Below are 14,296 nucleotides of genomic sequence, written 5' to 3' on the forward strand. Positions count from 1 at the left end.
TCCCACAGATATCTGAAAGCAAGATATAACATGACATCATTTCACTGAATAACATCAGATCATGGTCACTAATCCCAAAGATATCTGAAAGCAAGATATAACATGACATCATTTCACTGAATAACATCAGATCATGATCACTAATCCCAAAGATATCTGAAAGCAAGATATAACATGACATCATTTCACTGAATAACATCAGGTCATGGTCACTAATCCCACAGATATCTGAAAGCAAGATATGACATGACATCATTTCACTGAATAACATCAAATCATGGTCACTAATCCCAAAGATATCTGAAAGCAAGATATAACATGACATCATTTCACTGAATAACATCAAATCATGGTCACTAATCCCACAGATGTTTTAAAGCAAGATATAACATGACATGACAAAATTGGATGATCACTGATCCTGAAGATATTTGTAAGCTAGTAACAATCATTTTGTTTATCAAAACTGGATGATGATCACTGATCCCTTAGATATTTTAAAGCAAGCAATTACATCATTTAAGTTACACACATTAGGATGTACTCACTGATCATGACATTTCAAAACAAGAAAGCACCAAGATTGCATTTCAGGGATAAACATAAGATCATGGCTGCTGATTCCCACAAACTATATGACATTATTGTAGTGATTTCAGGTCATTATTTGACTAAAAGAATTATGACAAAATTTCACTGATCCCTCTATCTACCATGTACTATTGATGCATTCTGATTTTATAGATGCATGTACCAACCTGTAGAATATAAGAACGCTATATGAGAATCCAGTTCTGTATCAGTCTTCCTATGAGAGGAATGCATTGCTTCAAGCTGTTTCTGTGTCTCTGATACCTTGGGATTATCAAGCACAAACAGCTCCTTCAACTGCTGACCTGTAAAATACCTGCAGGATAAACAAAAATCATATATTTCAAGATCTTATTGATACATGAGCAGGTACAAGTAATAATATCATTAAGAAGGATGATTCAAGATCCCTTGAATTGTACTAGTCTCTGACAACACAGATGATGATGATGATGGTGATGATGATGGTGATGATGATGATGGTGGTGATGATGGTGATGACGATAATGATGATTGATGACAATGAAGATGAGAATTATAATAATTGATGATGATGATGATGTACATAATGATGATGGTGCTGATGGTGATGATGATATTAAGAATGATGTTGATGACGGTGACGATAATAATGGTGATGATTGATGATGATGTTGACTATGATGATGATGAAGAAGATGAGCATGATGATGGTGATGATGATACTGATGATGATGATGATGGTGACGATGATAATAATGGTGATGATTGATGAGGATGAAGGTGAAGAGGATGACAATTATGATTGATGATAATGAAGTTGATGGGGATGATGATGATGATTATAATGACAATGATGAAGTAGATGATGGAAAGAGTGTTTATTCATGCATCAAAATACCTGATAACCATTCTGTACCCCTATGCCTCTCCGAACCAAACTTGTTACACAGATTATGAGCATAGAAATTTTCATTCTGTAGAAAAGAATGCACAGATTCTTCATACAAATGCATTTATGAGTTTGCCTAGAATTTGTTTCATATAGCAAATATCCTGACAATTTCCTTTGGGGATATCAAGCATGTATCATTTTCACACAAAAATTGCTCTTTTCTCAAGTTTTCTTGTTACGGAGGTGTGAAAGTACTTTATCATCAATTGGTAATGCCATGAAAGTAATCATGTGAACACCGTTCAATGCGTCACTAGCACAGATTGAGAGATAACTTCACACATATTACAAAGACAGTTCCAGCTGTTGTTTTGTACTTCATTACACTCGATTTACAAAATATTAGGGTGTGAAACATTGATATACAAAGAATGAAGAATTAGAATTTGGAAGCTCAATCAAGAGCAGCTCAACGAACAGGAGAAATGCAAACAATGACATATGAGGCTGTCATCAAGATGTACATAGACATGATTAAGCTACCTAAGATTGGAACTTTAATTTGATTTCTTAAAAAGAATAACAAAAAAATTACATAAAAAATGTGTTTTCATTAATCTTGCAACAGCAAAACTTTATCCATGTAGATAACTTGTGTTTTTCAAAAAGACAAAAAAAAAGATAAAAAGGAAAATATTGGTAAGATAAAATCATCAAATAATATAACAAAATTAGGGATTATTAAAAAAAATCTACTTTGAAATATCAAGTACCAGCAAATTTCCAATATGTCACATAATATGAAAGAAATTTGTTTCTCATTATATAATGCATTTGAAGATAAACCTCTCAAAAATAAGTTTTGCATTGCAAGCTTGAGGGGTAATTATTTTCTTATTGCGCCATAATCATACTTGTATATTAAACTGGTAATATCATCAGAGAGTAGATCATTCATCTTTACAATGACGTGTCATATGCTATACTTATGTAATCATAAAAAACTCTTGATATCCAGCAATGTCAACAATGACAATTCATTGTTTTCAGTAGCAAATCCAAGGATGGACTGAATTTAAATGATGTTGATGTGTTGGTACGTTAACATCCACACATGGTGTATTCTCATTTACAAAATGGATTGACTATTTTTGAATAATGTTTTAACCCTACAGGCCATTGTAAACACTTTTAAAGTATGAAACAAACTTTAGATGTTGGTTTCATTGTTGGTTGAAGATTCATTCTGTACATTAAAGGTCAAGTCCACCTCAGAAAAAATGTTAATTTGAATCAATAGAGAAAAATCAGACAAGCACAATGCTGAAAATTTCATCAAAATCGGATGTAAAATAAGTTATGACATTTCAAAGTTATGCTTATTTTTAACAAAACGAACAAGCCGGTTACATCTTAATGAGAGAGTCGATGATGTCACCCACGCACTATTTTTTTTTTTATTGTTTTAATTATACTATTTTCAATTTTTACGAATTTGACGATTAGGACCTCCTTGTCTGAAGCACAAAATGTTAAAATAATGGAATTCCACGTGTTCATGGAGGAATGAAACTTCATTTCACATGACAGACAATGACGAGAAAATAAAAATATATAATAAAATACAAAAGAAATAGTGAGTAATGTCATCAGTTCCTCATTTGTATACCGACCGAGATGTGCATAACTGTTTTGTGAAATGAAGGGAAACTTTAAAATGCCATAACTTTCTTATTCACATCCGATTTTGATGAAATTTTCAGTGTTATGCTTGTTGAATTTTTCTCTTTTTATTCAAATCAAATTTTTGTTGGGGTGGACTTGTCCTTTAAATAGGAGTCATTCTCTGTGATGATGTAATCTGGGAATATACACTTGGCCTCACATAGAGGGAAATTCAGAAGTGAAATGTTGCAAAATGCATTGCTTTCTATAAACCAAAGTTTCCATTCTTCATGTTCTTTTGGATGTTTAACCTCTTTTGATTTATAAATGCCCAAAATGCTTTAGTGTCTACTTCAAATAAAACATCTTTCTTCACCAAATGAAAATGTCATTATCATTAGAACCCTTTAACCTTTTTTAATATGACAATGTTCAATATTATTCAAAACATATTCAATCCATTGTATAATCAACAATACTCCATGTGAACTTTCACATATCAGCACATCAACAGTATTCAAACACAATCCAAATTCTCTACTGAAAACAATGAAATTTGCAACATTTAATTTTTAATTTTTTACTTTGCTGCATTTAACCAGACTACACAATCCGTGATCACAATAGTGAAAAAGAATTTAAAGGACACATCATTGAAAAGGAGAATAAATACTCTTCTAATGACTCCCTATTCAGAAATTATGATGGACCAATCAGAAGATTATTACCCCTCAAAGTTGAGTTGCAGAGTTGTTTTGAGGATTTAAGGAGTTATGCATAACAAAGTGGTGTACTTGTAAACAAAATTACAATGTTTTGATGAAATATTCTAACCTAGAGAGGAATTATGAACACCTGTATTCCTAATCAGTCAGTTTAGGAATTTATTTCACACATTAAAACAAAGGCTGTCCCAGCTGTTAAAAAATGATGATATTGTAAACACATCATCTATATATTTGGGTGTGGTACACGATTTCATATCAATCTGTTTTCTGTTTCTGAAAGGAGTAATACACATTGATTCTCAACATGTATGTCTTTGGAATACTTCTCGTCACCCTCATGATAGGAGGCTCTAAAGCTTGTTCTTGTCTCTTTGAACCAAACCTTGAAGTCAGGTTCTGCAGTCACGATTATGGTACGGTAACTCATCTATCATTTCTCACTTTATGAAGTAACTCATCTATCATTTCTCACTTTATGAAGTAACTCATCTATCATTTCTCACTTTATAAAGTAACTCATCTATCATTTCTCACTTTATGAAGTAACTCATCTATCATTTCTCACTTTATAAAGTAACTCATCTATCATTTCTCACTTTATGAAGTAACTCATCTATCATTTCTCACTTTATGAAGTAACTCATCTTTCATTTCTCACTTTATAAAGTAACTCATCTATCATTTCTCACTTTATGAAGTTACTCATCTTTCATTTCTCACTTTATGAAGTAACTCATCTTTCATTTCTCACTTTATAAAGTAACTCATCTATCATTTCTCACTTTATAAAGTAACTCATCTATCATTTCTCACTTTATGAAGTAACTCATCTTTCATTTCTCACTTTATAAAGTAACTCATCTATCATTTCTCACTTTATGAAGTAACTCATCTTTCATTTCTCACTTTATAAAGTAACTCATCTATCTATCATTTCTCTCTACAAGTAACTCATCTTTCATTTCTCACTTTATAAAGTAACTCATCTATCATTTCTCACTTTATGAAGTAACTCATCTTTCACTTCTCACTTTATAAAGTAACTCATCTATCTATCATTTCTCTCTACAAGTAACTCATCTTTCATTTCATCCGCAATTCTCATTAGTCTGTCATTTGTCTTATTTAAACACAAACATCATCTCTCCTACATGAAATAACTAATTTATACCCTTTTCATAAACCTATCCTCCAATTAGCTGCCTAAGAGTAATGCGGATAATTCAATAAAAATTGCGTTCATAAACTCCGAAAATAAGCCGCATTATTTTTACGAGCGCCTGTCCTGAAAAAGGCGGATAATCGCCATGACAACTGGACACGCCCCCTCCGATGCGGTTGTGTTGGAAAAGGGTGACCTTGTGACCGCACCATGGCAATTATCCGCATTATTTGGAAATGCGTTCATAAACTCAAAATCTTATCCCGATGCCGCTATTATGCGGATAATAGCAGCATCAAAGTAATGCGGATAACTCTTGTCCTCCTCCAATTTTACGACCAAATTATGCTGCTATTAGCCGCCTAATTCATAGTAATTGGGTTTAAGAAAGGGGTATGAGATACATGTAAAATGGAAACCTATTAGTGAAATTCCTTCTGCTCTATTATTATTTTGTCTCATGAATGCCTTTTAATTCCTGCTCAAAGTTTTGGTAAATGGTCAGTAATGTGAATAAATGCATCATTGAACATTACAATATTACAAAAAGGTAATAAAAAGGTAATAATTATTTCTACCAATTAGAATTTGAATATAGCATTTCAACTTTTATCAAGCGGCCTCTCTAAGTAATGTTTTTACTTTTATTCATAATAGTCATTTCAGCACTTACTATTAGTAAATAGATATTAGAAAGCTACCAACAAAGATCACGTCCTAAAATTTTCAGCCAATTTCATGCTTGAGAATGTGTTTTACATTAACAAGACAAATATATATTCAATTTTGATCTGGCACTCAATCAAATTAAATTTTGATGCAAAATCTCTGTCAATTTATCCCATAAAATATATTTTTAGTAAATATCCTTAACAAAGCTGTTTGAGGGCACATGCATTAATATAATCTAGTAATGAATTGGAATAGTGACACTTTTAGGGGGAATCACCAAAACTAAAGATAGATTTAAATTCTCATTCCCAGTTTATCTATGAATTATCATGCATAATCACCTCAAGAAAGAACAAGAGTAAATTTCAGAATCAAACTGATCATTCATGGGGAGGGGATGAACTAATGTGTTACCCCCCCCCCCAACTTGGATAGCACGACATCTCCTATTTACTCCCCTGCAAGAAACATACCCCATTTAATTAGACTATTCTAATGTTCATCTCCCCAGTCATCTTGGCTTTTATCATCGAGCTTGTAGAACCTGTGAGTGGCAATATTCAATCCTTAGCAAACGACAATATCTTCACTATCAACCAGGATCCTAAGACGTATAAAGTGTGTATCCTTCAAGTGTATCGTCCTGGAGACGATCGGGTTAAGACGGGAATAGCAAACATTACAACACCATCCAACTCTGCGGCATGTGGTGTGGATCTTCAGGAAGGGAAGAAATACATACTAGGTGGAAGTAAGTAGCATTCTATGACTTTAAAAATGATGTTTAATGGTGAGGGAGGGTACCAATAATGTAGAACACACACTAAATTGCTTTTGTATTCAAAGGTCAAGTCCACCCCAATAAAAGGATGATTTGAATAAAAAGAGAGAAAAATATATCCCCTTTCAATAATTTTTCCCCTCAGCTCTTTTAGATTAGTTATATTATAGTTTATTCCTCTCCGTTCCTCCCATATCTCATACAAGCTCAGCTCCTATTTTTCCTGCCACATTCAGGCGATATAATATGTAATTTTTTTCTCCACTCACCTCTTTCAGATTTACTACATATTTATTTTGTTAAGTTACATGTATACCATATACAATCCCCCTCTGTCATACAACCTCAGCTTCTATATTTGCTTTACCATTTTAGGCAATAATATGCTTCTCCTTTTTCATATATACATGTTTTATTTCTACTATATAGTATTATGTTTTTCCCCTCACCCCTAGCGGATTTACAATACTAGTTACACCATTATTTTTTTTCCTACACATTTCCTTTTTGGATATATTTATATACATATATACTTATAGATATATATTTACACTTATATTCATCTCTTAGTTTGTATAATGCTTTATCTTATATACTTCTTTTGGACATTATCAGTTGTTCCCCATTCTTTCCCCCTTTTTTCCCCCACTCTTATGCACCAGTTTATTATTCCTTTCTTTGTGACCTGTTTGACCCACCTCTCACTAATCATCTTGTTATTCATCTCTTTCTCATACCCCCTATCACTGTTTTGTTCCAGATCCTGTTTGATGTTGCCTGCCTCATTATCTTAATCCCTAATAGCTTTAAAAGGTCTTTCACTGGCCTTACTTACACTAACTTCCCTTTGTGTCTGCCTACTCCTTTGCTTTCATCCCCTTCTCTAACCTGATTGGTAATCACAACTCTCTAATGCCCTTTTTGTCTCCTTGTTTCTAGTATTGCTGTTGCATGTCTGTGGTCTATATTATGGTTGTTCCACTTTATATGTTTGTCATTTTGCCTCCAACGAAGATTATGCTAGGATCGAAAGCTTAGGCCCCTTTTGACTCTCTAATTTAGAGAAAAATATAACAAGCATAATGCTGAAAATTTCATTAAAATCCGATGTAAAATAAGAAAGTTATGATAATTTGAATTTCCGCTTATTTTTCACAAAGCAGTTATATGCACATCCTGACGGTATGTTAATGCGAAGGGTGATGATGTCATCCACTCACCATTTCTTTTGTATTTTATTATGTGACATATGAATTATTCAACTTTTCTCCTCATTGGCATGTGGAATTACTATTGTTTTAGTCATGTTATGGTTCTGTCAAGTTGGTTTTTATTGTCAAATCTGTAAAATTTGAAATATTGTATAATTCAAACAATAAAAAAAAAGAAATAGTGTATGAGGGACATCACTGACTCTCTCATTTGCATATCACTAAAATGTGTATTTAACTGTTCTGTGAAGAATAAGCAAAACTTTAAAATGCCATAGCTTTCTTACTTTACATCCAATTTTGATGAAATTTTCAGCATTATGATTGTTTGATTTATCTCTATTTATTCATATAAACATTTTTCTGGGATGGACTTGACCTTAAAAATCCAAAATATTTTCAAGTTTTCCTCTTTATAAACATGATTTCTCAGTGAACTGCATTGTTGAATCTCCTATTGTGATTCAATAATTATATTGATTTAATAGACTCAGCAGCATTAGCAAAAATCAGAAAGGACTATTTCATATGTTCTTTAATGAAAGTTTGTGACAGTGACAACATCCTCTCACTAATTTGCATATCCCATATTTTACAAGTCAGTATCACTATTTTCTCATGAAAAAATGCATAACATAGATATGCTATATGACTTTCCTACACTACAACCGATTTAGATGACATAACAATTTTTGCTCCCTTGATTACAGGGAAATTAATCGAATCAATTTTATATTAGGGTGATATTGGCCTTTAAAGTGACTGGGTAAAATTTTGGTCAATGAAATTGGAATACACATTGTTTGGATGTGAAAATACCAATCTTAAAGTATCATGTAATGTATATATAGTCAGGGGCCTTAGGCCTTAAATTTGAAGTTTTGGGGACAGAGTTTACAAAAGCACCAAACTTTCCCTATGTCACTATTTGGTCAATAGCTTCATTTTTTCCCACAGAACATGGTGTTGAAAATTTCATCTTCATGCAAAAATATGCTAATTTATGCAAATTAGCAGTATTTTATGCATTAAGCCATATGCCATTAGGAATCAATTAATAATTTTTTTTTAAAAAAGATACCAAACTTTAGGAAAGTTTCTATCAGGTCAATAGCTTTAATTTTTCCCACAGGACATGGTGTTGAAAATTGCATCTTCATGCAAAAATATGCTAATTTATGTAAATTAGCAGTAATTTATGCATGAAGCCATATGCCAATGGGAATTAATAAAAGTTAATAAAAAGATACCAAACTTTAGGAAAGTCTCTATCAGGTCAATAGCTTTAATTTTTCCCAAAAAACCTGGTGCTGAAAATTGCAACTTTATGCAAATACATGCTAATTTATGTAAATTAGCAGTAATTTATGCATGAAGCCATATGCCAATAGGAATTGATTAATAAAAGTAAATAAAGAGATACCAAACCAAAGAAAGTCTCTTTTAGGTCAATAGCTTTAAATTTCCTTATCAAACATGATATTGAAATCATGTTTTTATGCAAAAATATGTTAATTTATGTAAATTAGCAGTTGATTTATGCATGAATAGTAAAAATTAGTAAAAAAGGAATAAAAAGAAACTTAAAGAAAATCTCTATCAGATCCATAGATTTAATTTTCCCTATCAAACATGCTATTGAAAATCCCGTCTTCATGCAAAATATGCTAATTTATGTAAATTAGCAATTATTTCATATGTGTAAATTAGTCCCATTCCAGTGGGTTTAACAGTGGAAAAGGGGCCAAACTGTTGAAGTACCTCTATCACTCAATTGTATGCTATTGAAAATCCTGTTTCCATGCAAAAGTGTGTTATATCATGTTAATTAACAATTATTTATGTATGAAGCTGTATTCCATTGACTAATATATATTACATAAAGCCGCATGCCAACTAGAACAGTGGCAAAAAAAAAATCGAGCCGAATTTAGCCCGAATCCTCTGATTTTCGCCAAATGACGACCTGAATAACGACCCGAATCGAACGATTATGCCCGAATTTGCAGAGTACGCCACAGAATTTCCCGAAAATGTGCCAGATTCTTTCGAAATGGGCTATAATTTACCGATTCGGCAGCTTTTTGGATGCCATTTTTCTAATTTCTGGCCAATTCATCTCATTCGTCTATATTCTTCTTTGTATTCGAGTAATGATTCGTACGATATGGGGGGGGGCAAGAGTCGGACCTTTAATTACTCTACGACTGATACGAATCGAGTCTTCCCAAAATACCCCAAAATGCCTCCAAAAATCCAACCGAATTCCATCGGAATACATCCCGAATGTGGCCCGAATGGATTTTGTTGTGGTCACATTCGGGAATAGTCTGGATGGCATTCGGCTGGTTTTGAACATTTCAAAATGAGCTGAATTTTTCAGCGAATGTTCCCGAATTTTCTTGCATTTACGAAGGCAAAACAGAATATTCCTGAAACCACCAGAATACGTGTATATGGATGGATTCGCAGCTGATTCGGTTCCGTTCTAACCCTAGCTTTAAGCAAAGGGTTACACCAAAACCAAATTCTCCCAAACAAAGTCGGATCAGTTCTGCCCAAAATGGCCTGGATTCGGTACTTATTCATCTCGGATTCGGGGAGCTCCCAGAATCGCTTCGGAAGGATCGGGGACTATTCTGTTCTCCCTCCCCAACGGAAACATTCGTGGAGAGATTCTGCTTGTCTTGAAAATTTTAAAACCAGCCGAATATCCTCCAAAATACTCCAGAATGTGGCCAAGACACATTTTTTTTTCGATCCACATTTGGGATGTATTTGGATGGAATTCGGTTGAATTAAATTTGGGGAGGCATTTGGACAATTATTTTGGGAAGTCGATAGCTCTGATTCGGGACCTATTCCAGACAGATTCGACTCTGATTCCGCCTAAAATTGATTGGGAGAATTTGGTCTTGGTGTTACCTTAGTTTTAGAGATAGAGATCAATTCATAAGCCAACAAAGAAAAATCACTGAAATTATTCAAGTCACCTTCAATCAAGGGACGACAGAAAAAGAAGAAGGATCAGGTCTCTTTGCTCAAATCTTATGTGTCCCTGTTCTAAAAATAATGTACATAGTTGTCAGAGGGGCAGACATGGACAGCTTTTTCTGCCATGAGAACCATCCATATACCCTCCTATTTCTGACAGGGGAAAACTCTACTTGGGAAAGAAATCTGACCTCTTGAATTGCTTTGAAAATAAAGATGAAATACTGTTTATCTTTTCCATATGATTTCGGGTTTTTTTTAATTGTGAAAGGGGTATGCACAGGATTTATAATTTGCATAAATTTGCATTTTAAACATGATGCTCTCCTCTGGTCGCATGGAAAGTCACCATAATGAATGAATTGTGTAACAGTGTCTCATATGCATAGTGTTGTGCTTGTCCCTCGGTTTAAAACCTCAAAATAGGATAGTTGATGAGTTTTACACATATTTGCATAAATTTTGCATAAATTTGCATTAACATTGAAAATTGATTCTTATTCAGGAGCTGTACAGAAATTAATCTAGATTTGATGTCCCGTCAAAATAAATCCCAAATACCCCCACCCCCCGAAAAAAAGAAAAGAAATAGGCTTCTATAGATAAGTTTAGGTCTGTACTATACATATACAGTAACTCACGGTGAATAGTGTGATGTTGCATAATTTTGCATAAATTAGCCCTATGAAAAAGGATTCAAGTCATTGATATCGAGGCATCCTATCAAGAATTAATGTTTTTGGTACCAGTGACACATGTGGAAAAAAATGTGATTTTGACAATTCTATATGTCGATATAAGGTAATACATGTGTTTTTACATGTGATTTGCATATAATTTGCATAAATTAACCTTAAAAGTTGATTCATACTCACCAATTTTATAAAAATCGACCTGCAGTTAAATATTTAGCAAAAGAAGACCCAAACACACAAAAATTGGGCATTTGAAAATTATTTTTAGTGAGATAAGGTGAATTATGAGTTTTTTGCATAAAATTTGCATAAATTAGCATTTTAAAATAGGGTGCCCTTCACCGATTTCAGGGCACCCTATCTAGAATTATTGCTTTTGATACCAGGGTCCCACATGCAAAAAATGGCGCTTTTGTAAATCCTGTCCCCAAAATTTTGCTAAGGCCCCTGACTAATATATTATATAAAGTTGCAAACCATTTTCGTTTGAACATTGTAAATCAGTTTTCCGAATTCCTTTTCTCCTCATCATATTCCATCACGTCTTGATCCAATTGGTCATGCAAAAATTATAATTAGTTGTGACTATAAGGCAATCAAAGACATTTTCATTTTAATGTTAAGTCAATTTGATTCTTTAATGGACTTCTTCATAGCGTAACTATATTCTTATCCAAATAAAGATGGTTACTGAATACAGACGATCTTCACTGTACAATCCCCTTTTATCAATCTTTTTTAGGTAATAATTTTGCTTTTACTCAAACACTGCAGCTCAGAAAAAAACAGATGAGCAATTACTCATCTTATGCTGTGCCCAAAAGGGCTTTTTTAACGATTGATGAAATCTGTAAATTGTTCTATATTCCGCAACGCAGGTTTGACTGATCCGAGTGACCTCCAGATCTATTCCTGTGGAATCAACTTTGTTTCTTCATCAACACAGTTTGAAGCTATTACCAATAATAATTTTCAATGTGATGAGAAAGCTCCATCTCCAGTGGTCCAAACCAATGATGACAACCCAGTGAGGGTGACCAATGAGGACAATTCTATTGTTCTTAATGAGCAGTAGTAGCAATAAGCAGTAGTCAGGTGGCTTAAAATTTGGGGCTTTCAAGTTGGGGGTTTCATGAAACATTGCGATGTCATTCATATTGGTAGACCAGTGGGTGTGCAAAACCAAGCGTACATCTTTTTGGGGGGTTTTTTTTAGTGATACATTAACCCTCATTTAAAGACTTCAGCCCTTCCCTCACTGTTTATTCCATTGATTTATCTGTATGATTACCTGCATCATACATTCAAACATTCTTTAAATTTCAATTCTTATACCAGGCCCATGCTAACTTGTATACCTTTTGAAAAAGTGGTTGACAACTTGACCTACAAGCTATTCATGATAGTGAGTGATGATGATGCATGTATGAGACAAATGAAGTCAGCACATTATACATGGTATGATTAAATAATAACAATAATAATTAGACTTATATCGTGCCAAATCCACTCTAGGTGCTTTTAGGAAAAGAAATAAAGAATTGAAGAGAAATGTTTTAAGGTATTGTTTGAAAGTTTAAGATGTCAAGCACTGTTCAATGTTTTCAGGGAGGCTATTCCATAACTTAGAGGATGAGTGAACAAATGATCTTTCCCCCACATTTTGGAAACTTTGAGGGTAACGAGAGAATGATCCCACTATCAAATCAACTCTGATGAAATTACCAAAGTTTAAATTTAATTCTACACATTTGTCAGAGAGGAAAGAAACACCTGAAAAAAATGACATAACAAATAGAAATACATGTAATAGTTATTATTATTAATAACTTTTGAGACCAAAATTGTGATCCTCGCGTATGCAGTTCCGAAATCACGCAACATTTCGTAAGTGCATGCAGACCCAAAATTACTCAAAACGTGAATTTGTGTACAAATCCAATGAAAATAGTGTTTTAAGCCATAATACATAAATGTATAATTATTTTTCCTTTTACTGCTTAAAATGAATTAATTTTATCTTTTTATGGTCAAAATAAAGTCCCTGACAATTTACATTGAAAAAACAATAAAAATCAAAGAGTCAAAAAACAAAGAAATACATAAGAAAAATAGAAAACAATAGAATACATAAAAAAATAAATGTGATGTTGAAATTTTTTAAAAATAAATTTGATCAGATGCCTATCTAGAGTATGTGAAACAAAAATTAGCATTTCAGGGGCATTATTTTATTAATTAGAGCAAACTTATGATTTTACGCATAAATTAGCATAATTAATGAGACATGAGTTTTTTGCAGAATTTGATGTTATAATTTTGCAGATAATGCCATGGGTAACGCGTGTGCCAATTTTTGTTGCGATTGCGCAATCGACGGCCGAGATCATAAGGGGGGGCTGAATCAGCCCCTCCCCCCAGTCTTCTTAGGCATCGAAATAGCCCAGTCTATTTAGGGTTAAACAAGAATCTTGGGTAATTAATTGATAGCTGCGTTTTGCTGCCATGACATTTGATCTGAGCTCCTAAAATAAATTCCACATTGAAAGAACTAAATCAATGTGATGTTATTTTTTGTGTGTATATCTATTTTACATACATGTAATAATGTATAATGATGAGAAATGGAAAGACAAAATAGTTGGGAGAAAAGGAGATGAAAGACCAGAAGAAATGGATGGTTTGGGAGGAAAAGAAGCGGTAGAGAAGGTGAGAGAGAAAAATAAGTGGAATATAAGTTAGAAGGAAAGAGGAGGGATGCAAAGAAATGATGAGGAAGAGCGATAGTTAAAAGGGCAATTCTTATCAAAATGCAACTTTTGGTTGTGACCATGGTATTTTCATCCATGAAGGTTTATTTGGATGACTTTTTTAATTCATTTAAGTATTTTTACAAGTATTTAATGACAGATGAAACCATTAT

At 33.2% G+C, this 14,296-nt stretch overlaps 2 protein-coding genes across 2 annotated transcripts in view; one reads left to right on the forward strand and one right to left on the reverse strand.

Moving 5' to 3' along the window:
• LOC121409156 (DNA excision repair protein ERCC-6-like) overlaps positions 1-14,296 on the reverse strand; it is a 34,980-nt gene that overhangs the window by 6,164 nt on the left and 14,520 nt on the right. The window contains exon 15 of the mRNA XM_041601001.1: positions 759-907. Within this exon, the coding sequence (XP_041456935.1) occupies positions 759-907 (149 nt within the window). The remainder of the gene's footprint in view (positions 1-758; positions 908-14,296) is intronic.
• Positions 4,086-13,269, forward strand: LOC121409157. Its single transcript, XM_041601002.1, has 3 exons — positions 4,086-4,271; positions 6,204-6,443; positions 12,252-13,269. The coding sequence occupies exons 1-3, from the start codon at positions 4,163-4,165 to the stop codon at positions 12,446-12,448; spliced, it is 546 nt and encodes a 181-aa protein (XP_041456936.1). The 5' UTR covers positions 4,086-4,162; the 3' UTR covers positions 12,449-13,269.

Source organism: Lytechinus variegatus, chromosome 2 (genome assembly GCF_018143015.1).
Source record: "Lytechinus variegatus isolate NC3 chromosome 2, Lvar_3.0, whole genome shotgun sequence".
In the NCBI taxonomy this organism is placed as follows: Eukaryota; Metazoa; Echinodermata; class Echinoidea; order Temnopleuroida; family Toxopneustidae; genus Lytechinus; species Lytechinus variegatus.

Bases quoted from the DNA above. Each gene is read 5' to 3' on its own strand.
- LOC121409157 (XM_041601002.1), top strand. From the start codon at position 4,163: ATGTATGTCTTTGGAATACTTCTCGTCACCCTCATGATAGGAGGCTCT. The intron at 4,272-6,203 runs GTACGGTAACTC...TCATCTCCCCAG, and splicing joins GTTCTGCAGTCACGATTATG to TCATCTTGGCTTTTATCATC. The intron at 6,444-12,251 runs GTAAGTAGCATT...TCCGCAACGCAG, and splicing joins GAAATACATACTAGGTGGAA to GTTTGACTGATCCGAGTGAC.